The sequence below is a fragment of the Anser brachyrhynchus genome, assembly GCF_964034855.1.
Source record: "Anser brachyrhynchus genome assembly, chromosome: 28".
NCBI classification, from domain to species: Eukaryota; Metazoa; Chordata; class Aves; order Anseriformes; family Anatidae; genus Anser; species Anser brachyrhynchus.
This window is the reverse complement of record NC_137721.1, coordinates 2,576,798-2,601,481: the sequence shown is the minus strand read 5'-3', so window position 1 is coordinate 2,601,481 and position 24,684 is coordinate 2,576,798. Positions and strand designations below refer to the sequence as shown.

General features: G+C 41.1%; 4 protein-coding genes and 2 long non-coding RNA genes across 6 annotated transcripts; 3 read left to right on the top strand and 3 right to left on the bottom strand.

Annotated features, from left to right (window-relative positions):
* The first annotated feature begins 1,274 nt into the window (after positions 1-1,274).
* On the top strand, positions 1,275-2,926 carry LOC308183564 (scale keratin-like). The gene is made up of 2 exons (XM_080569776.1): positions 1,275-1,433; positions 2,072-2,926. The coding sequence occupies exon 2, from the start codon at positions 2,089-2,091 to the stop codon at positions 2,545-2,547; it is 459 nt and encodes a 152-aa protein (XP_080425902.1). The 5' UTR covers positions 1,275-1,433; positions 2,072-2,088; the 3' UTR covers positions 2,548-2,926.
* Positions 2,927-4,375: 1,449 nt separating this feature from the next.
* LOC308183583 (scale keratin-like) lies at positions 4,376-6,535 on the bottom strand. The gene is made up of 2 exons (XM_080569794.1): positions 6,414-6,535; positions 4,376-5,205 (listed from the first exon to the last, which is right to left on the bottom strand). Exon 2 carries the CDS (start codon positions 5,186-5,188, stop codon positions 4,751-4,753), a length of 438 nt encoding a protein of 145 aa, XP_080425920.1. The 5' UTR covers positions 5,189-5,205; positions 6,414-6,535; the 3' UTR covers positions 4,376-4,750.
* Positions 6,536-8,766: 2,231 nt separating this feature from the next.
* On the top strand, positions 8,767-11,062 carry LOC308183560 (scale keratin-like). Its single transcript, XM_080569771.1, has 2 exons — positions 8,767-8,880; positions 10,215-11,062. The coding sequence occupies exon 2, from the start codon at positions 10,232-10,234 to the stop codon at positions 10,706-10,708; it is 477 nt and encodes a 158-aa protein (XP_080425897.1). The 5' UTR covers positions 8,767-8,880; positions 10,215-10,231; the 3' UTR covers positions 10,709-11,062.
* Positions 11,063-15,311: 4,249 nt separating this feature from the next.
* LOC308183613 (scale keratin-like) lies at positions 15,312-17,769 on the top strand. Its single transcript, XM_080569827.1, has 2 exons — positions 15,312-15,449; positions 16,907-17,769. Exon 2 carries the CDS (start codon positions 16,928-16,930, stop codon positions 17,321-17,323), a length of 396 nt encoding a protein of 131 aa, XP_080425953.1. The 5' UTR covers positions 15,312-15,449; positions 16,907-16,927; the 3' UTR covers positions 17,324-17,769.
* Positions 17,770-17,991: 222 nt separating this feature from the next.
* Positions 17,992-19,225, bottom strand: LOC308183663. The gene is made up of 2 exons (XR_013942482.1): positions 18,837-19,225; positions 17,992-18,714 (listed from the first exon to the last, which is right to left on the bottom strand). It is a non-coding gene; the product is annotated as an uncharacterized lncRNA (long non-coding RNA).
* A 2,442-nt stretch (positions 19,226-21,667) lies between these two features.
* LOC308183660 lies at positions 21,668-24,116 on the bottom strand. The gene is made up of 2 exons (XR_013942479.1): positions 23,607-24,116; positions 21,668-22,461 (listed from the first exon to the last, which is right to left on the bottom strand). It is a non-coding gene; the product is annotated as an uncharacterized lncRNA (long non-coding RNA).
* Positions 24,117-24,684: the final 568 nt, after the last annotated feature.

Genomic DNA, 24,684 nt, shown 5'->3' with positions numbered 1-24,684 from the left:
CCGTGATTGACAGCATCTCTCAGTAGACAGCAATTATGAGCTGGGAATCCACTGGGAAAAGCAAAGGCTGGCTTTTGCTGAGGTTTCTTTCTTTATGGCATTATTTTAATACCATATCATTATGATGGTTATCATAATAATTGTAATTATCAACATAGTTATCTTCATATCACATATTATTTCTAAATTATGAGCTTTTCCAACACTGGAGATGCATAAGGAGATTTCCTGAACTGTAATACTGAATAAAAATGTCTCAAAGATTTATGAGGACATTCCAAGGGATTTTCTAATACCTTACAAACAGCCATTACTGGCTTGTATTTACTGCGTCATAATTATATAAAAAGGATGCCTAGATGCTTACACCCCCTATTATGAGAGATTGTCACATTAAAATATCACATTAAAATAAGTAAGTTAAGGTCACTTGAGTCTTTCATGTAATCAGTTCATGGTTATAACACTTTTTGGACCTTCCTTTACTTGATTCTCTTAAAAAAAAAAATAGCTTCCTTTTTATTGCAGTATACATCGGTACACAAGAAGAAATCTGCATATATTAACTGAACTTTTAATGACACCAAAAAAAAGGCCCATGGAATGATAGTCTCTGTCTTCATATTGTATCAGCACTAGACTTCCTTTCAGTATTTACACCTTAAAAACTGATTTACTTGGTTCTTGTACTCCTGTATTCCTAGATACGTATCCCTCACAAATAGCAATGGAAGAAGAAAATGTAATAATATAAAGGAAAGTGAAGCTCCAAGAAAAAAGAAAAATCAGAAAAAATAATTGTTTCCAGAGAGACTTGTTATTGCCAGCTGAAATATTTCTCTGTTCCCAGGAAAGACAGACAACGAGTAGAAAATTCTCCGAAAGTCACTAAAAGATATTCCTGTTCCTGACCGCATTTGCCTTGTAATGCATATTTGGAGATAGAAGTGCTAAGCTTGCAGAAAGTCTCTAGTCTTTATGTGAGCTCCTAAAAGAAATCCCATTTTGTCTCCAGGTGTACTGTCACCTGAATTGATTACACTAAAAGACCTGTAACCGTACAAAAGAAATTACTGTACTCCTGTCATCTTAATAATGCAGGACTCTTAAATAAGTCGAGTCAGCTCACTTCCTCCCCTAAAGAGCAATGGAATAATAAAAAATAATTCCCAGAGATAATGGTGATGCCTGCGGTGGAGTGTGCATGTCACGCTATGTGTGGGTTTGAAGTGCCTGCAATGCACAAACAAAAAGCAAAAACTATTTCAGCACTTAGAGAAACTACGTGTCCTACAATTTTGGGTTGGTACCTAATTATGAACTCAAGCACGGGATGCCTAATATCCCCCAGGCAATTGAAGAAACTGTATAAAAGCTCTCTCCACTAGGTCCTTCTATCCACTTCTCTCACTTTGCTCGCCTTCGTGAATTGGGTAAGTCTGATTTCTCTCAAACTGCAAAAATTAATTTGTTGTCAGAAAATCCTAGTTTTAACTTAGAACCAAGTCCTCTTCAGGACTGCCAGGCTGTCAGTGATCTGTAAATTGTTTGCTTCTGAAAATAATGTTTATTTTTTCATTCATTACGGGGCCCTGCTGAAGCCAGGTTCCAGAAAAGGACATTGGGATATTTTAAGCAGTTTTTAATTGCAAGCCTCTAGCATCTTACAGCTGAAGAGATTTCCTTGACTATCTATGACTCCATAATAGTGTTTTAGGACATAAAAAACGTAGTTCATATACATTGCCATAATTCTGGCTGCGTTCAACAGAATTCTGCTGAGTTAGTAGCATTAAAGATCCAACTTAAGAAAATATCAACAAGTAGTAATGCTATACTATTGAAATTAGCTTACCTGCAAATAAAAGAAAAATAAATAAATCACAATCAAAAAGTACATCACTTTACTATCTTAAAGTTAAGACCAGACTCCAAATTACAATGCTAAAAAAGAATAGTAATAGAAGATGTTTTTTTCTCGGATGTATTACTGATGCCCTGTTGGACTGCTTCATCATAATCTAATGTTTGATATTTCTCTAATGTTAACATAAATGTCCATGTTTTGCAGATCTCCAACCCTACAAGATGTCTTGCTACGACCTGTGTCCCACCTACACCAGTGGCATCAGCCGTCCCCAGCCCATCGCTGACAGCGGGAACGAGCCCTGTTTCCGGCAGTGCCCTGACTCCGTGGCCGTGATCCAGCCACCCCCAGTTGCTGTCACCTTCCCTGGCCCCATCCTCAGCTCCTTCCCCCAGGATTCAGTTGTGGGATCCTCCGGAGCACCCGTCTTTGGGGGTTATGGGGGCTCTTCCCTGGGCTATGGGGGTCTGTATGGCTCTGGGGGCTCTTCCCTGGGCTATGGGGGTCTGTATGGCTTTGGGGGCTCCTCCCTGGGCTATGGGGGCTTGTCTGGCTATGGAGGCTCCTCCCTGGGTTACAGGGGCCTGTCTGGCTATGGTAGGTCCTTCGGTTCTGGCTATTGCAGCCCTTACACCTACCGGTACAACAGATACCGCCGTGGAAGCTGTGGGCCCTGCTAAATCATGCAGTAATGTTCCCTTCATGTGAGAACCAACAGACAACATGCAACGGGGTCGCAACTGAAGACCTCCAAGCTTTCACTGTTCTGGTTTAAGAACATGGAGATGTGCTCCTTCAGCCCCGATTGAATTTCTCCCCCTTAATTCTGTTTTCATTTTATGATCCAGTGCTTCTCCCCTTCCATTTCCATATTGCCCAGGATAAAAGTGTAACAAAAACTTGGAGATAATGGTTCCTGTTTTTTCACATCAACTAAGACATGGGAAAGAAAACCAATCATGTGAACGTATCCCTGGCTGGAGACCATTTTCATACCTCTTGGAAACTCTGGAAATGTATTCTTTTTCTCACTTTAATTAAAAGTTTGTTGCATCAAAATTGCCACATTCTGGTGTTCTTTTCTCATGTTTTTACTGTAATTATTTGTCTGATGAAAAGCCTGTAACAGCTGTACAGCCTGGTCACATCCTGAAAGTAAGAAAATTAAGGATTTCAAGTGTAAAAGAGCAGTGTGCAAACACTGAGCACAGAATCATAGAATGCTTTGGGATAGAAGGGATGTTAAAGATCATCTAATTCCAACCCCTCTGCAATAGTCATGGACTGAAAGAAGTACAGAAAGAGTTATCGTAGTCTCTCCATTTTTCAAATACAAACTAACATTTTTTAAGAATATGGCCTCCCAGAAAGATTAAGGTAGTGCACCCACTAGAGAATAGCAGTGTTAGAGAAATGAAATAATAGATTATTGAATTTAAATGTTTTCCTAAAGATATTAGAATTCACTAATAATTTCTTCTTCCAGACAAGTCTTTGATTTATCTCCTTGAACTTCAGGTGCTCACTCAACCACTCAAACTCTGTCATCACGACAGATGTTGCAGAAAATTGAGCTTTCTGTCAAACCCTTAAAGAATGTTTTCCAGGCAGTGCAATGAAACTTCTAAGCTTTAAGTGTGGCTAATGGTCTTTTTACATGCTTAGGAAATCTAAGATGTCAGAGATGTTTTGTTGTTTTTTTTGTTTGTTTGTTTGTTTTTGGGGGGGGGGGGGGGGGAAGGAAGGGGGGGGACGGGACACAACTGTTTCTCCATACAGCCACACCAACAACTAATTCATCTTTGCTAGCAAGAACAGCAGAAAAAGATCATAACCCCATATATGCATCCTCAGCACCATATTTCTCTGTTCCTCCTATATGGGAGCTCCTTTCAACAGAAACCTGTATTTTCAGCCCACTTATTCTACAACTCTGACTTCCAGCTTCTCCTGACCTTCCACCCTTTCCTTTGATATTTCTCATCCAAGATGTCCCTCAGAGAGCCCACATGGAGGGCTCTTCTTGGTGCAGTTCCTCCTGTCTTCCCCCATCTCAGCAGCCCCATGCCAATAATCTGCACTAGTCCCTTCCCCCCTCCCTAAATTCCTTCCCATTCAGGCTCATCCTTCACACCTGAGGGCCTCAGATGTGACCCATTTCTCCCATAATCTGCCTCAAATCCTGCTCAGCCAAGCCCCTGGCTCTGCTGCTACTATAATTAGGGAAGATCATGCAATGGCCCACTAGGGGAGGGAGGTTTAGTTTAGCTATTTTCTAAACATTCTGTTGTCATTGTAACCCAGGCCAGCTGGGGAGGGAGGATTTCTGCTTGCAAATATGTGCACTCCGTGCAGCAAAGGATGATTATCTTCACTAATGTCTGCATCACTTCAGCTGTACTTCTCAAGCTTATACAGTGTAAAGATTTGAGATTCTCTCTTCAGAAAGAATTTTCCCTGTCTAGAGGGAAAAACTTTTATCCATACTAGCAGAAATTAAAACCAAAATTTGATTTCTTTGATGCAGAGAAGAATCACTTTAATGAGAAAAACTTTCACAGAAAAGCATTACACAATACCAAGCATAAACATTAGAGTGCAGACAGGACCATCCATAATTACTCTTCAGCTGGACACCAAAGTGCAATTTCATAGGAGTAGAAATTACATATTTTACCCCATCAACTATACGCATAGATGGAAGAAAAAAGGAGACCATGAATAGAGGTGAAGAAATTAAAGATGTACTGTGCGCTCCCAGCTCCACTGCAGCAGGTTGCGTTGATCATGACTTCACAACATCTCTTTTGAGACCACTGCTGTGGATCAAAATTTTATCTCTGAGCTGCTAGTTATTCTTCACATGGGATATTTCTGCGTGATTTAGCAGGGCCCGCAGCTTCCACGGCGGTATCTGTTGTACCGGTAGGTGAAAGGGCTGCAATAGCCAGAACCGAAGGACCTACCATAGCCAGACAGGCCCCTGTAACCCAGGGAGGAGCCTCCATAGCCATACAGACCCCCATAGCCCAGGGAGGAGCCCCCAGAGCCATACAGACCCCCATAGCCCAGGGAAGAACCCCCAAAGCCTAGGGAGCCCCCATAACCCCCAAAGACGGGTGCTCCGGAGGATCCCACAACTGAATCCTGGGGGAAGGAGCTGAGGATGGGGCCGGGGAAGGTGACGACAACAGGGGGTGGCTGGATCACGGTCGTGGAGTCAGGGCACTGCCGGACACAGGGCTCATTGCAGCTGTCAGCGATGGGCTGGGGGCAGCTGATGCCACTGTTGTAGGTGGGGCACAGATCGTAGCAAGACATCTTGTAGGGATGGAGGTCTGCAAAACACACACTGATAATGACACTAAGTGGAAGACAGAGACTTGAAAAGAAAAATAGTTATAGAAATTTGCATTTAGCTAATGAGTATAGGAGTTTGAATAAGTAGCTTGATTTCCCAGTTGTAAGCTTGCTCTATTTCATAATCCTCTTTTTCTGAAAAAGAATTTTGAAAATTCTGTAAAAACAGCATCCACATCTAGAAAAGTACATGGGAAACTAGCTCTGAAACTATCATCCCTCATGATGATCCAGCAGAGAACTTAGATGTATGTCCACACATAAAACTGAGAATGAGAAGCAAAGTGACTTTGTTCCACGTCATTTGATGAGTCAGTAGGAAAACCCGGATTTGGGTTCATCAGGTCTACACGAGATGTGGTTATTATATATAATTTAATTACAGTAGCTTTTTCTTCTCACTCATTCCAATTTTTCTGAGGGTTGTTGGAACACAGATTATGGGGTTTTCCCTGCTTGGATTGCTTACAAAGCTATTTGACCTGAAAATAAAGGACAGATGGTAGCATTATCATCTCAATTTCCACCTAGTCAGCCACTGCACTGATACAAGCCATAAGATTTCATTATAAAAATCAACAGTGTGGGCCCTAATGTCTTTCAAAATACTCTTCTGAAATTACTAGTCCCAGGACAAAAAGGAACTCCTCTGTAAACTCCAGAATTCAGTCTACACTTTCTCCTATAAATTCAGCTATTTTCTCTAGTTACAGTTTTACTCTTCTCTGCCCACTGTGTCCTGCAAGACCCTAGCAGGGCTTTGAGGAAGAACATGGAAGTGAGAAGGTAAAGGGAAGACAGAAGGACAGACAGAAGCTTTGCTGTACCAGGACAACACACAAAGCTTCTTCAGATGCATAGCTTGTTGATCTCAAGTTGGATGGATGTCTGCATTGGTAATGCCCATATTACATGCTGAACCTCACAACATACAAACTTTGCAACAGGGTAAATGCACTGCAGTCAGGGTAGTGCTGTGCATGTCCCAGTGTTTCTGACATCGAGCTAGTACCTCTGCAATGCCTCACGCACCAAGGAAGTGTATCTACAAACTCAGGGCTGACATTAGGATCTCTATCCCAATGCAGTGCTGATACACTTGACAATATGGATGGTGGACATCAGCTGAAGTTAAAACCAGCAATAAAAAGATACAGTGATAGCAATAGAGAAGAAACAGCCTTACCTGAGACACCAAGAAGTCAAGGGAAATGTTTGGAAGAGCTATGAGAGAGAAGAGCTTTTATATTCTATCTGAGCAGCTGGAGGTACAAGATCAGCACTGGTTGCCCGCCCCGTTGTCAAACACATGTAACCATCAAAATGATGACATTGCTTTGCTCATCATTGCAGTTTATAAGACCTTTCAAAATTCTCTTGTAAAAGGGCCTAAACATTACATTAGATGACAGAGAATTCTTTCATCTTGTGGCTTGTTGTGGAAAATTAATATCTGGCATTATTCCAGTCACTTCTTTGAAATTACAACAGAAATTATTAAGCTGGCTCCTCTTGTATTAACTTAATGCCTGGAGAGTGTCTCATGGATTTATCAGAACAACAAACTGCTGTCATGGACAGGATTTTTGTTTAAGTACATCTAATTCACATTACAGCCTGCCAGAACAGAAGTTAAAGACTGTCAATTCAATGTGTAGGAAGGCTGGAGGTGGTTTCCGCATGCTTAGCTTCCCCACCCACAGGTGGGGACCTCGGCACCCGTGGGGGGCAGTAGTGGCCGAAAAGGGGACAATTCAGCTCTGAAGAGCAGCAGCAATTCCAGGCACCTGCAAGGTTTGCTTCAGTCTAGTGTTCTAGATAGGGCTTGTGTGGAAATTGAAATTTGAGCAGAAAAACTGCCAAATCCTGAGTTTTGGAGTGCTGGGAGCTCTTTTCATACAGATACCAGCTGAATGCGTTTCTCCTTCCATCAGTCACTCAGACAGCTGGATTCTCTGTCAAAAATGTGTGGGGAGAAGTTTGCACAATTTCACAAAGCAGATAGGAAGGAAATCTTTCCTTTTCCTTTTCCTTTTCCTTTTCCTTTTCCTTTTCCTTTTCCTTTTCCTTTTCCTTTTCCTTTTCCTTTTCCTTTTCCTTTTCCTTTTCCTTTTCCTTTTCCTTTTCCTTTTCCTTTTCCTTTTCCTTTTCCTTTTCCTTTTCCTTTTCCTTTTCCTTTTCCTTTTCCTTTTCCTTTTCGCTTTTCCTCTTTCTCTTTCTCTTTTTGCTTTTCTTTTTCCTTTTCTTTTTTTTTCTGTTTCTGTTTCTGTTTCAAGAAAAATATAGAATGAGTTTCTGAATTTAACTAAAGCTACAAGGGGATTGGCAATGTCAAAGAGATTTTTTCCAGGTATTGTTGGTTTGATATTGTTATCACAAAGACAGTTTTTGAGAATATTTAATAGGCCCAAGGAAACATAAGCTTTTTCAGTACAAATGGATCCACATGTGAAATAAATGAAATGTGACAGAAGTGCTTTGAATTATTGACTGATTCTCAGGAATCCATGACCTGTAATACACTGTAAGCCACAACTCCAGAACAAGGCTGAGCTGGCAGTTTCTCCAAATAGAGAACAATTATGAACCTGGAACATATCGTGCAAAATAAAGGCTGTTTTTTCCCTTGTTTACAGATGTGTTATTTTAATACTGCAGATTCTATGCCATAGATTACCATAAATTATGAGGTGGGTTTCTCAGCCTTTGAAGTGGCTAGAACTTTTTCTGGACAATATTTCTAAGCTTCCAGGGAACAAGTCTTTTCAAATGCTGCAAACTATCCACTAATAGTTTAAGAATGCTTTCTTACAATTAAATTAATGACACGTACCTGGATTTAGGTGCCTAGCAATTATGAAATTACATCACATTAAAATGCATAATTCAAGGTCATTAGTGTCCTTGCTATAAACAGTTCATGACTGTTTTCTTCAATAAAGAAATATAAAGTGAAATACAAATTTATAGAAAAAATACATGATTTCATAAGCCATGAAATCAGTGTAGATTTGTCGTTTTCAGTTGCACATTTTTCTCAGGTTGTTCCAATTCTGTCAACGATCAACCTTAATCCATGTAAAGGTTTACTCTGTCTCTATTGCGGCATACCCCTAGGATGCTTTCTTTTGGGTGTCATATTGGGCTCATGTTGAGAAGCTGAAAGTGCAAATGATAAAAAATTATGACCCCCAAAGTTGCTCCAATTAACTCCATTTTATTTCCAGATAACCTAGTTTTCTAATGGAAAAATATGTGCACGTTGGGTGACCACAGTGATGATGAGCCGCACAGTGAGCAGCCATGTTTTGCCATTAATAATGGAGAAGCTATGGAAAGCATTAGCGTTATTCCTGTTATACCACCAAGGATGTGAATGGAATGATAACAGGAATTAATATGATATTTAATCATTTGAGATGAAAGAGACTATTGTGATGAAATGCACTTATCATATTTCATGAGAGTTCAAACCAACTGTCAGCAAAACTTTGAGGACCTACGTGTCATATTAGTTTTGGGTTTGCCCCAATTATGCATATGCACAAATTGTACCTTAGGTGATCCACATCATCTAGGGAACTGTATAAAAACTCTCCCAGTCCAGGGCACTTCATTCCACTTTGCTTGCTTTATTCTCCCCCGTGAAGAAGGTAAGTATCATTCTATGTGATCTCTCCTAGAATCCAAGTATCTTTTTCCAGACTATTTTAATTCAATATTTATGGAATCATCCATAAATGTACTAAGATTCTTAATAATGTTGGATTATTTCTCTGTGAATTTATTTTTCTTATTTAGTGTCGGACATCAATGTATTCAGGTTTAAAGTGGTAAAGTTAGGATTTTCAAAATTGGTCATTTCCTGTTAATACGAACTTGAGCTACCAAAGCAGTGTCCAAAACTTCAGCAGAAAGTTGTTCTTGTCACTAGGAATTTTTTAAGGAATTTGTATGTACATTTTTTATATGTGTCTATTTATATGTATGTATATTTTGAGGGGACAGGCTTACCCAGAAGGGATACAGAAATATTGTCTGAAGAATGTAGAGATGAAACTAGGAAATCTTAACTTGCCCTTCACATTGTCCTTACTTTGAGCAAGGAGTTGGACTAGATGACCTTCAGGAATATCTTCTAATCTAATATTTTCTATGGTTCTATGGTCCAATAGAGTTCTAATGAAAAAAAAAATTGTTATTATAATAGAAGGTACTGAGTCCCAGTCTTCCCATGTTTTTTCTTGGAGACTAGATCGGATCCTATGGTCATAACCATTCTGAAGTGCTCAGATCCCAAGACACTTATCTGCAGTAGAGACATAGCTGTAGCTGAGTGTACCAGTTTCACATCCGGGAAATCACGCAAATAATCTTTTTACCTACCCTATGACTCTCAAACTACTTTGCAAGCACTTCAGGGCAGGGAATGCCTTCTTTAATCCGTGTTTATAGGAGGCTCATCATACTGGTAGAACAATTTTAGTTATTGCTTTTGGAAGCAAGTTACAAGTCAATATCCCGGAGTTGTTATTCCAGCTACCCATTAATTTACCACATGAGATTCACTGGTATTCAGGTTACTCTGCTTTGTTTTTGCTATTATAAAACAAGCATAAAACAGCCTTTTAGATATGGACAATGTAAGAGTGACTGCAAAATATAGTGGAAGTAATTTGCAGAGTAGGTGCTAGATAATATTCTTGTAAGTGATCAGGAGTTGGGGAGAACAAAGAGCTACTTCTTATAGGAAAGCAGGCATAAGAAATTAGGAATGAGACTATAAAAGAAGTGACTTTTCAATGTGCAACCTGGGCAATGCTGATTTTTACAAGAAGGAGAGTTGTTGCATAAATTGTACTGAAGAGAAGGAAGTACATCCAAGATCTGAAAGATAAAGCTGCTATTCTAGTCCACATGTCCAACTTTTAAACTTTTTTTCCGATAGAATTTGTACCTTTAATTTACTCATCAGTGTGTTTTGCAGACCTCCATCCCTACAAGATGTCTTGCTACGATCTGTGCCCCACCTACAACAGTGGCATCAGCTGCCCCCAGCCCATCGCTGACAGCTGCAATGAGCCCTGTGTCCGGCAGTGCCCTGACTCCACGACCGTGATCCAGCCACCCCCAGTTGCTGTCACCTTCCCTGGCCCCATCCTCAGCTCCTTCCCCCAGGATTCAGTTGTGGGATCCTCCGGAGCACCCGTCTTTGGGGGTTATGGGGGCTCCCTAGGCTTTGGGGGTTCTTCCCTGGGCTATGGGGGTCTGTACGGCTCTGGGGGCTCTTCCCTGGGTTACAGGGGTCTGTATGGCTTTGGGGGCTCCTCCCTGGGCTATGGGGGCTTGTCTGGCTATGGAGGCTCCTCCCTGGGTTACAGGGGCCTGTCTGGCTATGGTAGGTCCTTCGGTTCTGGCTATTGCAGCCCTTACACCTACCGGTACAACAGATACCACCGTGGAAGCTGTGGGCCCTGCTAAACACAACAAGAAAATCCACCGAATAAAGTACCTGTGAAAAACAAAATGCAGATTCGCCAGCGAGTAGAGGAGTGTCAGCTTTGTGCAAGCACTTGTAAATCCTGTTCAGTGCTTTGCCTTCTGCAGGCTCCAACCTCTCCTTTTTTCCTTTGAATTCTTCTCTGATATCTTCATGGGTTCAGTTCCTTGTTATCTTCTATGTTATCATACTGGTGTCTGAATGCAGTGAGGCATGTAACTTGGTGTCTTTCAAAATGCATTTGACTCTGACATCTTGGATATACATTCTTGATATTGTGATACATGTTTGTTCTTTTCATTCTCATTAAAATTCCATTGCATCATTTAAAATAAGTGTGTTGTGGTTTACTGTTTTCATCCATTCTGAGTTTGCCAACTTTTTTGAGTAAAACTGTCTGTTGTATATGGAGCTGCAATAATATTGTGCAAACCCTGCCCACACGGTGAAAGTCTTCACAAAGCACCCTTGCTAGACCTGTTTCATCACTGAACTACAACAACATGGTCACAATGTACTTGCCATAGATGAAAAACAGCTTTCTTTGCATGTTACCTTATTAGATTCCCCACTCATGAGTCTGTGGTATAATACTTTGAACTACATGTTCACACTCTGAAGATTGAGCCCTTAGTTATTGCACTGCAGACTTGTAATCCAATGTTGTACAATTTCACCATGACAGCTCTTAATGGAAGCTCGGTGGTTGATGCCAAATGAATTTCAGATTCCATGTCTCTCTAGCACAGATCAGACTGGGTCCATATTGTTAAATTTTCTCTCTCTAGTAATTTTTGGCAGTAATTTTGTGTGCATGCAACACTTCAAAACCACAACAAGGACCATTTGCATAATTTCTCAGTATATCTGTTTGAGTTCCTTGGTTTGGGAGTTCTTTAGATCTGTTTAAGTAATATATATATAAAGTATAAATTTAATTTATATAAATATTATATTGGTAGCCTCAAACCAAGTAAAAATACCGTACCACGCATTTTCTGTCTTCTGTACCACACATGGTCTATCTTTTCTTGTTATCAGTAAGGCATGTAACAGTCTCCTGATCAAGCAGATAGTTATCACGCAAGACGTTTTTCTTTCTGTGGTTCAGCTGCCAAAAGATCTCAGGCTATGTATTTTACTACAATAAGAAGCATGGCTAACCATACCATAGGAGTGTTCAGTGAACATCTGACTGGAAACTGAAGACAGAATATAAAGAAAGCAATGCAAGAGCTGCTGAGCATGTCCAGCTCCACTCTCCATTTACAGAGACAGTGTATACTGCACTTCCTCTGCACCCAGTAGCCAAAAAGCCAGGTATTAATCTGCCTTTTATTTGTTCTTATTTTCTAGTCATCACTGATAAATTGACTAGGTTTTCCAGCTTTTGCAAGATCCACAGCTTCCATAATGGTATCCAGCACCAAAACAACAGCCAGAAAGCATGTACAACTTGCCTAGTCCTGAAAATCTGTGAGAGGATCTGCTGTGGTAAAGAACACCATAACCAAAGTTCCCTTTAACAAGAGGAGCCCTTAAGGATGGGTGCTGACAAAGATCCCGCTATGCTGTCCTGAAGGAAGGAACTAAGCATCCAGTCTGGCAAGGTGATGAGAACGAGTGGTGGCTGAATCACTGCCCTCGGGTCAGGGCAGTCGGCTCATTGCAGCTCCTGGCACTGGGGCTAGACACAGACTGGTCAGCTGACAACATGACAACGTCTAACTGCAGCATAACCCAAATCACCTGCAACAAAAAGCTTCGAGCTCATGGTTATGGGTAAGGTCCAGCAGCCTGTATCCACAGGAACACTGACTTGATTCCAGATCCATCCCACCTGACTGCAGCTACCCAGCCAAGATCTACTTTGTCAGATCAATGTAGTTCCTCAGATTTCTATGAGCCTTCTAAGAAAAATAAATTTTAAGTAAGAATGAATCATTGTTTAGAGGAAACACAAGAATATATAAAGCCACATGCTTCACCAGACAGATGGCTGCTCTTATCCTAAGCCTTTTCTCTGATACAAGTCAGTTCCATGTTGTCTGAAATTTAGTGCAAAAATCCTGATGCTGTCCATCAGTGAATGAACTGCCTAAAGGCTCACTGGGCTCCTAACACCCAGGAGGCCCTTTTTGCACTGAGTAAGGAAGCTTTCCTTGTGTCCTTTTAATGTCTGGCTTTCTTCAATACAAACTAAGTCGATATGGCAGCTGGAAGACCAAGAAACTAAGAGGACATGTCCTCCGTTCGACCTGACTGTGAGTGAAGTGTAGGAGTGCAGAGTGGTTTGTAGGACTGCAGTCTGGGGTTTTGGTTTCTGCTTAGAAGATTATAACCCAAGATCTGGGCTAGTGGAGAGCTGATAGCTCCTGACAATAGATTTTTAAAAATACCAGTTCAGCCCTAAAAAACAGCATATAACATTGCTGCCTTGTAAATGACAAAAGAAGAGTAACTCAAATTTACATAAAACCCAACAGTTTGATATCTAAAAATATCTTTGCTCCAAGAAGAAGGCAAGAGAAGCAAATCACAAGGCAGCTTTGAGGAGGGACTTCTATACACTTCCTCAAACTCCCTGAAGGACCTGAGACTCCCATTAACACCAGCCCACATTTATCATGCATGGTTCACCTCAAAATGATGAAACAGTTTTGCTCAATATTTATGTTTATTATTTGATTCAAATTCTCATGCTGCATGAAATGCAAATTACAAAACGAATATTTCTTTCATCTTAACACTTAATTGGCAAGATTCATATTCCTGGTAACATTCCACTAACTCCATTAGAATGACAGGAGGAATTATGCTGGCTTCACTTATTTACCTCTAGTTTATATAGTTGACATAATGATGGTGGCTCAAATGTCAACCATAATTGACATCTGCTTTCATATGTAGGTTTTCTTTCCATCTTTCCTTACCCATGCTAGATAAAGTATAACTGAGAAAAATGTGGTGTCTTTCTTGTGAAATCAACAATCTTTGCATGAGGTTGGAACTCACATTTGAACATGACCACCTTGCGCTCTTTCAGGGAAAAAATCAAAAGAAATATTGTAAAGTACTTTTTAAAATCACCCAGACTCATGCCTTATCTGCCAAAATATCCAGTTCTGTTTCTTCATATCTGAGAGGTAAATCCATTCATCACAACAAAGGTAAATGAGGTAGACAGTCAACTGAACTTGACTTGGAAAGTCCTAGGAAAAGCTTTCAAAATATGAGGACAGAGGCAGGTGCTGCAGATCTTTGTGATGCAGACAGCTAAGGGGCTGTGAATTCACGCAACATCAGCACTGAAGGAGCCTGTACACAAATAAAAACAAATAAATGCAAACCTACTTTGTAATAAGAAATCAGCCGAAATATGAATTCTAACCGAAAGGTTAGAAATTATGAGCTGGTAAAAAGAACAGGAAGAGTCCACTTGACCAGTACAATTTCAAAAAAATGAATTTCAAAATGCTGGGCTTCTTGAATACAACCACATACTTATGTTACAATAATGACGCACCAGGTCATGCGTAAACCATTAGAGAGGCTTTATGAAGTGCTTAAAAACCACACACAAAAAAGCAATTTAACACCCTTTGTGAGTATTATTGTTCTTGTGATCCTCCAGGGCTGTCTCAAAGTCTGGAAGAAGAATCTCATAATTTAAAGATAATTTCTGTCAGAAATATTGCAGTGTATGCTATTTAACAAACAACTGATCCGTAAGCAAATAAGGAAATCTGAGGTTGAACAAGGCACTCTTTATTAGGGAGAATTTCAGAATATGGGTGGGATACATATCATTGAACCTTCCCCATTTAAATGCTGGGTGTTTCATTTAAGCTTGTTGTGTGTCAATGAAAGCAAAATTGCTATGTTTTGAGGATGATACAAATACTGGTAAGGTAAGCATCAGGATGAATTGTCCTGCAGCAATTCTTGTCCTTCCCCAGCAAATATCAGGGAAGCCTGAATAAGTGGTTCAGACAAATCACTTGACATCTGGGAACTCAAAACTGGGCTCTGCAAGAGTATGCACTCTGCAGGTGATGTTCTGCTAATCAGGAAAGAAAGAGGAAGAAAAAAAATCCATTGCTATAATATTCCATTGCTTTTGCTGCCACTTACCCAGTGTGTCTGGGAAGAAAACACTTAAAAATTGCTTTCTGTCGGTATGGGTTCACTCTTGTATTTTGTGACTGTAGGCGGGAACAGGATCAGAAGGTGTCTTCCACCTCACTGAATATTTCATTGCAAAATGTGTGAGTAGATTAGATTATAGCCTAGTTCTGAAGTGCTTAAATACAAACATGTATACGACAGCAAGTTATAGCACAGATTAAAATCATTACGGGAAGTTAATGAAGGAAGTGCTAAATAAATAGAACCAATTTAATTCTGCTTGCAATGCCAGTGAGGAGGGTGGAATGATACCAGCAAAGAAGCTGGTCAATTAAGCTTCTAGATGAAAGAGACCTGGGAGCTGGAATGTGCATATCATGCTGTTCAGAGATTTAGGGTGATTTTGCAAACAGCAAGCAACAACAATTTCATCATTTTGGGAAGTTAAATGCTTCAAATTTGGGCTGGTTGGTGATTATGACCTCATGTGTACACTGCCTCAGCGCCCCCCAGGCAATCTGAAAAGCTGTATAAAAGGAGTGGGTACGCAGACCTACTTCATCTCCTTCTCCTGCAGACTCTCCTCTACATCAGGTATGTCTCATCTCTTTCTAAATGCCAAAATGTTTTTGTACTGGACCTTAGAATACAGTATCCTACTACCATGTTAAGTTTGTAGGACTATTTTGTTGTGTCATACCCCCCTGCGCCCCCCCCCCCCCCCCCCTTTTTTAAAGTATATTTGGTATATTTGCAAGTTTTAGGAGTCACAAAAAGGATTGAGGCCTTTATTTCACCATTATTCATATTTTGGCATTTCTGTCCTGTTAGCAGATTGAAAATATAGGAAGGCATAAGCTTTAAAATGCAGAATTCTCCTGTACCACTTCAATTAATAACTAAATCAGAAAGACATGGCTATAATCTAAGCTGTTCAGGGACTCAGCTGAGTAAAGAGCATTATCTACATGGGAATTTTATTACAAAATAATCCTGGCTTGCATTTAGTTTATACAGATAGGTAAAAACTGAATCCTGCTTATTTTAAACCCTAGTTATTTTCCCCAGAGACAATAGCAAGGAAGGTAGGAAGTCTGATCCAGTGTATTTGTCAAACATCCACTTGCAAATTGAGATCCAGATTTGCTATTTGGATACACTGAGTTCAATGCTTTGATTCTCTGCATTGCATGGCTATTATATGAACAAAATATTTCCTCTTTTTTACTGGAAGCAGTGGTAAGCCACAAGCTTAAATAGCCAGTCTTTCTGTGGAAATGGTAGCTTGCAAACTGGATTTTTATCTGATGAAGGAAATCAGCTGCTTACATTTTCCCAATTTCCTCCACACTCAGTATGAAATTGTACAGCTATGACAAAAAATATGTGGACAGAAATATTTCACAGAGTAACTTTATATAATATATCAAGTATATGCATCTCTCTTTGGGCTCAAATACTTCTGGGGTTTTACCACAGGGGTTAGAGAGATTAAGGGAACCTAGAGCTAAAAAGGAAAAACTGGAAGTAAATTATCCCAGAGAGCTTAAAAGTAGACAGGGACCAGAAAAGGAGCATGAAATCTGCAGTTAAAACAGTGTTGAGTTTATGTCTCCATTGCATGTTTCCTGACTCAAAACCTGCTTCTGTCTCATTTGGTACAATGAAGAAGTCAGCTCTGGTGTAGATCTTACAGCTCTGGGGTTTCAAACTTCACTGCTCAGGGAGGCGAACTTCTGTTTTAGTAATACTTACTGCTGATGCTTTGCTCCTCCAGGAGGGAATTTAAAAAAAAAAAAAAAAGAGAGAGAAAGAAAGAAAAAAAGAAGAAAGCAGCAATTTCAGAAGGCTTGGAGGATGATACAATTGCAGGGATTACTGAATAGGGAAGATCAAGGCGGTGATGATTGATGCAAAAGTTTGTGAACTCATCAATTTTGGCTGTGCATCAGGCGATCATTTTTCTTGTTCCTCAACAACCCAGCACCAAATGTTGTGCTCCAGTACAACTTGTACTTTGTGTTTACTCAGCCCTGTGCTCTGTGTTTCAGGATCACCTCCCCTGCAGAGAAATGTCCTGCTACGACCTGTGCCCCACCACCAGCAGCATTGCCTGCCCCCAGCCCATCGCCAACAGCTGCAACGAGCCCTGTGTCCGGCAGTGCCCTGACTCCACGGCCGTGATCCAGCCACCGCCCGTTGTCGTCACCTTCCCCGGCCCCATCCTCAGCTCCTTCCCCCAGCAAGCCGTGGTGGGCTCCTCCGGAGCACCCGCCTTTGGGGGCTCCCTGGGGCTGGGGGGCCTCTACAGCCCCAGGAGCTCTTACGGTTACGGGAACTCTTTGGGATATGGAGCACAGTACGGTTATGGGAGCTCAGCCCTCTCTACGCTCGGCAGTGGGTACTGCAGCCCCTTCTCCTCCCGACGCTACAGGCAGCTCCTCCGTGGCAGCTGCGGGCCATGCTAAAGGCAGAAGAGCATGGAAAAGTCTTGCATGAAGACCCAAACGCAGAGCACTGAGGATGGGGGTTCAGCGCTTCGGCAGCCCTGCAGTGGAGCTGCTGCCACTTAGCATTTCTGATCTTTCATCTTCTTTTGGTTTTCCCTTCGGTTTCTAGTTTATTGTTCACTGTTGGCACCAGTTCCAGCTTTCCCATTTTTAAAAAACTATTGTGGGGCAGCATATGCAATATAAGCATCCCTCATAATGGCAACTATCTTCATCAGGAGTGGCACAACAGACAGAGGAAAGCCAGCTGAGGACAGCAATATTTCTAAACAGGACATTTGTTGAACATTCTTTGAAACTGTCTGGAAACAGTTTTTTTGTTTGTTTGTTTTCATATTCTGTGATATCTTGCTTTGCAAACAAAGGCATTTGTTTCTCATTAAAGTTTTGTTGCATCACAGAAAGCCTTCTGGTTTCCCTTGCGCCTGTTCTGGGTGGTGTTCTGCCATGGGCAGGACCAAGCTGTTAACAGAGAATTACTGCTACAATACATTTTAGTACAGATTGAATTTACACAGTGTCATAAACATTTCCATAACGACACCCTGAGGAGGATCTGTTCATCCTTTGAAGATGTTAATGGCTTGAAATAATGTAGTATCTTAACTTTTGTTATTTAAATGTGATTTCAGTGGGGCCTTTCCATGAGCATTCAAATAGATAATTGTGGGTTTCCACATTGAGTTCAGCATGACCACAAATGCCACTGAGGTATTATTGTCCAGCAGAGGACTTTCCAAATGCAAATTTGCACCTGTAGATTCACAAATACAATGCTCAACCTACAGCCCAGACATTGCCCAGCAGTGCTTTAACTCCAGACATCCCAAGCAGCGAATACAATGCTCATCCCTCCTTGTAGTCATCAGCCTGTCTGTCCCAGCAGGAAAGAGGAATAATCCCTGTTTCCTCTAAGAAATAACTAGTTCAGTAAGTATCAGGGACAGAAGACACTCAGAGCTTCTGAGCTGTTGGTAATATAGCCAATTCTAATTGTAATGAAGCTGCAAATGAGGCATGTTCAGTGTTATGCAGACAAAGAGTAAAGCCAAACCCTGCCCTCAGGGGCTTTCAGAGTAAGCTGACAAGACAAGCAAAGCATGAGCAGCTTTGCTCTTTTCCCTTTTTAGCAGATAAACATCTTTTGTACAGAGATTAAAGGCTGTGCTTTCCATACTGAGAAAAACATTAGTTAACATTCTCCCCAGGTAACATGGGAAATGCTTGGTAAAGCCCAGAATTGGATTCTCTCCAATGTCCCCATCTAACATTCAATGTACAGTCTCTGCTTCCAGATTTCTATGCCACTGGTTAGCTCCAAGTTTGGTCTTCACTGGTGCTCTCATCTCCTGTAGGAAGAGGAGGAAAATAGCAGGGATAAGGAGCTCACAGTGGAATATTCCTGTCTGACATACATCAGGATGGAGAGCATTTCGGTAATGTTAATTTCCGTCTTAATATTCAAATTTACCTGTAGTCTAGTTCACTATTCTCACTGCCATTTGTTAGTCAATTTGTTGGTGTTTAAAATGGAATATATTCCAATTACTTTTTTTTTTTTCCCACGATAGAACTCTGAAAATGAAATAATCAAACTGACATGTTTCCATGGACTTCTGATTATTTTAGCTGAAAGGCTGCATTACATGGCTAATAGTATACGGGACAGAGGACATATAACAGATTCAAGACATGACTTCTGAGGTTGTCTTTTAAGTAAAAGGGGAAAATTAGCTAAAAAAGAGTCATTTCTTCAGGTTTCTCTGACAGAACATTTTAAAATATCTGAAACATTCAAGTTCAGATCCTCCAGGTGCAAAAGAAGTGAAAGGTTGACTGTAAGTGATCGGTTTGCTAATTGCTCCAGGTCTAAACCCTGGAAGGAAGCTGGCATTCAGCAGGGCACATTTCTGGTTCTGCTATGCTAAGCCATTGCACCTGTGGGACATTTACCACTGGTGAGAGCCTGAGCCATGTAACAAACCGTCAGGCTCTAGTAGTGAGTAAATATTTAGTGAATCCATCTATTTAAATCAAACATGAGAGGTTTTACTCCCACAGATATCTGTCTTGAGCTGTAATTTAGTGTGGAGAAGGATACACTCTTTGGGCTATGTTTGCAACATCTTTATGAATCAACTTCTAATTGCATCTCATTTACTGATAACATTACTTTGTACTAGGGTATAAACACATTTAGATGAGAGGAGAGTGTAGTGACCTCTATAGTTCAAGATGAGACAGTGACCTGATTTCATTTATTATTGCTTCCAATTTCTGGTTGTTACTTGTTTCACTGACAGGAGGAACAGGAGTCTGAGTCACTGGAACTAAGTGCCACCAGCCTGAACTTCCCACGGCTGACCAAGACCTGTGGGGGACCTCAGTCAGACGTGGTCCCTGTGTTGCAGCAGCTGACAAACTGTCAGGATCCCAGCACTCCTCCACAGGAACACCAGAAACAGCAGACAGTGTTCCTCCCATCTCAAGTCTGCATGTGGTCTGACCTGAGATGCATTCCAGCTGCTAGTGAAATTAGTCCTCTTATCTTTCATCGTGTTCTTCTGTGATTACACCCAGGTGCAAGTGTAATCCAAGTGCAGCCTGCTATGCATTTAGGAAGTGGCAGATTGCTAATGGTCAGGAGCAGAGCAGAACAATGGAAAGTGGTTAAAGAACTGTCCTGTCTTTGCTTTGGTGTATGCTCCTAACATGCAAATTCAGGCTGGCAGACGAGCATCAGCAATGCCAGTTTTGTAGCTCCTGCTCTCCAAGGGACTGCCAAATAATGGTGGTGTGAAGTGCTCTGTCTTCAAGTGCCATTCAAAATCATTAGAGTCCACTGTTCAATTAGTACTGACTCCGATGATCTATTTATAGCATAGACTCCAGCCTCTGCCTCCCATGCCCGTCTTTTCTGTAGCATAGTAGGTGAAGCATCTTCATCCAGGTCGGCTGACACCATTATAGAAAAGAGACTCTTTTGTAGTGATCAATGCTGTAGTGATGTGGCTTAAAAATATCTGATTTGGTTGCCTTAGTGCTCTGCATACTTGTGCAAATGAGTGGGCTTTTTTGACAGCATCTGTGTGACTCCAATAATAATTATACAGAGCACTGTGGACAGAGGAAGCATAAAAACAAGACAAAGCCTTCAGACACATCCTAACAAGAAAGAGGTGTTGGCTGGCTACCTCGTTGTAGCCTCATCTCATTTCAGGTACTTTTACAAGTGAAGTCACACCTCCAAACCCTTTGAAGTTATTACCACATGCTTGATCCTGCCTAAAGAAATTTCACAAGCATGACGCTGGACTTTTCCCGGAATCAGCCTGCTGGAGCATGGTGAGGTTTGCCAGTGCATTGCTGCTGTTTCACACAGGGAACAGCAGGAGTGCTGAGCAATGTCTGACCTCTGGTCCCTCAGAGCCCTGGCTGGTACTGCAACCATGAGAAGAATTGGTAGGAGGTGAATGCCTCCAAATGCTCTCTTCTTCCCTATGCAGGCAGGAGGCCACCAGATGACTGATAGCTATGCTAATTGTATGCAAACTGTCTCTCTAGAAAAACAGCTTCAAATGACATGCTAAGCAGCCTGGACCTGTGCTGCTGTTTAACAAAGGGAAGTGTTGAACGTGGCCAGTATCCAGTCATTTATGAGTAGGTTGAAATTTAGGTGTAAGCCTGAGACGGAAAATAGTATTTGACATGAATTATATGTATGGCTCTTCAGGGAAGACTTAAGATTTTTTCTTTTACTTATTTTAACTGAAGCTGCCAAGAATTTAGAGGTATTAATGAGAAACTTCAAGAATGCATAGAATTTCAGTGAAGATTCACTATGCAGTTAAAATTTCCTGTTGGCCATTCAAAGGAAAGTTCTACCCACAGATTATTACATGCTATTTTTAAACAATGGAAAATATCATAAAACCAATCTAAGAGGTGTTATTTAGTTGGAGGCTTGGGCAAGTAGCGAGACACAGGGAAGATCTTCAAAATTACTTGTGTATTTAACTTTCTTTGCTAGCATGTAACGAATACACATTGAACCACACCTCTCCTGGAGGAAATTTCAAACTTAGTTGTATGAGTTACAAAAGCATGTTTATCCAGCATGAAATTACTTTTGTGCAGAAGGCAGTCATTACGCTACCTCCTGCTTGAAAGGCCTGGTCACCCTCCAACTTTAGTTGTTGAAAGAATGTGAACACTGTCACGGCTGGCTACAAAGACTGATGCTCAGCCAGAATGGTATATAAATAAAGAATGGTGGACAAATAAAGAACAGAAAGCTCAGAATGTTGATGCAGAACAATTTAATGAGAGAATAAGAAGGAGAAGATGTGATGGAGCATGAAAAATACAGGCAATATATTGCCAGGGTCCCATTAAAGACTTCAAGCAGAGAATTGCTCCAGGGCTGTGCATTCCACATACATTACTCTTTCTTTTTCATAGCAGAGGAAGATTTACACAGTGCTGTCCAACTTTTAACAAGCCAAAGATTGCTGATATACCTAGGATGTTATTATATGGAGCCACTGGTAAGAATAATCAGAGAACTAAATTAAATCATTAGCCTGATAAATACATGTAGTTCTGGTGTTCAGAGATGGTGCTCATGCCCCAGAAAAGCCATGTCAGTAACAGAGTTTGTGGAGATGCATCTTCCTCCGTGCTGAGTGATTGCTCCTTTTATTTTATTCACTGCCCATTTAACATGATCTGTATCTCCCAGCGCCATAGCCACTGGACCCATAGGAAGAATATGACTTCCCATAAGTGTACGGTCTCCCAGAGTCATAGAAGCCCCTGGGACCCTGAGAGCTCGTGTATCCAAATGAGCTCCCAAAGCCAGCGGGTGCTGAGCTGCCCACGATGCTCTCCTGAGGGCAGGAGCTGAGGATGGGTCCTGGGAAGGTCATGACAACAGGTGGTGGCTAGATTACAGCTCTTGAATCGCCACAGGATGTAACACAGGGCTGGCTACAGGCATTCACCATTGGCTGTGGGCATGTCACCTCACAGGGTGCAAGGCAGCGGGAGCTGATCATCTGTCCATAGAAAGACATCTTCTGGGAATGGAGACGGATCTGAAACACACAACATTGAGGCAACATGAGACTGAAAGTTCAAGAACCAAAATAATGGAGATTGGGCTAGGAAGAGAAAGAATGAAAGACAGGGAGAAGAGGTGGAACATGAAGATTTCAGCTGTCCCTTGTCTCATCTACTTTTCATGCCCTCTTCCTTTCCCAAAACAATCTCTGTTCCTTCTGGGTCCTAATTTGGTACCTAAAAACATCATTAATGAGCAAAGAAATTGTGCATTTGTACTTGAGCTATCCCACTACCTACTATTTCTCTTTTCTGCCATCCCTTTGTGCATCTGAATTCTGTGACACTTGACCATTTCTTTTATAAATATCTGCAGAAAAGAACAGCAATACCAGCTAGCACTTGTGTAGTAGCATCCTCTGCATCACCTGTAATCATTGCAGCATCTGCATGAGGCAAGTCATTGTTTTTCCAGTTTTGAGGAAGAGGTAACTGAGGCTGAGAAGTGAATGCATTGCCCAGAGCCATTTGGTGAGGTAACAGGAGAGACGGAGTTAAAATTTGGGCAAGCCTGATTGTCAGTGACAGCGTTATTCCAGAGCCCTGCAGATGCTACAGCTTGCATCAGGATTCCCCTGCAATCACCTTGCAGCTCCTCTGGATCTCCACCCTGCCCTACTAAAACCCATAATATGAACGGCTGGAAATAAAGAGTAGGAACAATGTCCTGACTGTAACAACTGCATAATATGGTGCCTGACAGGCTTCAGATTAATTCAGAAACAATTGCAAGGAACAAGAAAAAAACATTATAGCTAATGGTGGCTGCCTTGCTCATTTTCAGAGCCGGAGTTAACTTTTTTGTTTTTTTTGGTAGTCACCATTGCAAGTCAATGTGTACAAAATAAGGCAGATTCCTAAAGGAAGAATGGTCAGGCTGAAGGACATGGGAATTCAGTACATCTCACTATACATAAATTCACATATCCTAAACTATCAGCCACTCTGAAAATTCTTTTCCTGTCTTTTTACAGCCTGCCACTAAATAAGTAGGAAGCAGCTCATGCTGAAAGAAAGCTTCAAACATTTTAAACATTTCTTTAAATCATAGTTTTGTGTCAAAGTCCTATATTGCTACAGCAGTATCAAAATAACAGTAAGGAAAAAGGCTCAGACTTACCCCTCCACAGCAAAGAGCAGGTAAAGAGAAATGGTTAGAGCAGCCCAGCACTATGAGCGCTTTTATGTCTTTTCTTAGGCAATCGGGAGGATGTGAGACATTCTTCATGTATGATGTCCTAATGCATTATCAAACAAAAATTCACTCCACCTGTAACTGCCCCAGATAATGCAATTATTTTGCTCAGCTACAGTGATTAGTACTGTGTTCTTGTCATTACTCTGACAGACAAAGCCGTATGAAGCCTTTCCTCATTAATCTTCAAGTGCTAAATTCCTTTCAGGTATTTTTTTTTCCTCATTCTACAATGAATCTGTCTTTTAATTGTTTTATTTCCCCTCTATTTCTCTGAATGCCTCATAGAGCAAAGATTGCTCAGAAGTTTATCCATAAACAGAATATGGTGACATAGCCGGGACACCACACCACTTTTCCAAATCATCTCCCAATAAGGGGGCATTGTGCAATTTATCCCATCATACCCACGCACATTTTTTCCCATGACTGATATAAGACACATTAAACTCTATCCTCACCTTCCAAGACCACGTGAAACTGTGCATCACCCTGGGAAAACCTTGGGCTGCAAACTCAAGTCCAGTTTGAGCTGATGCAGAAGATTGGTGCTTATTTCAGCAGATCTGTTCCTCTGATCTAGCACCCTGTCTTCAGTTCTTCAGTTATTCACTAGTAAAATTATTTTCAATAGAATCTATGTATTTCATGTGTTCACACTGATATAATTTACAATAGCTTATTTTTATCCTCAAGAAGGCGTGTTCTTCACCTCTAAAATCCAGCTCCTTCTGGGGAATTGAAGGTTGAATGCCTGAGTTTGAACAACTTTCAGACTCACGTTCCAATCTGTGTTCCAGTTTGCCCACCTGCACTTGGTAACCTTTTGCAATACAGCAGTGTAAGGCTGTACAGGTGACACTTGCAGGAAGGCTGGAGAAACCTCTGTCCCAGGGACGCCTTGAGATCTCTCTCAGTGTTTCCCAGCGCTGCCTATGGAGACGCCCTTTATGCTACTGATAGTGAAAGACTCAGATAAACAAAAAACAGGAATAGAAACAAA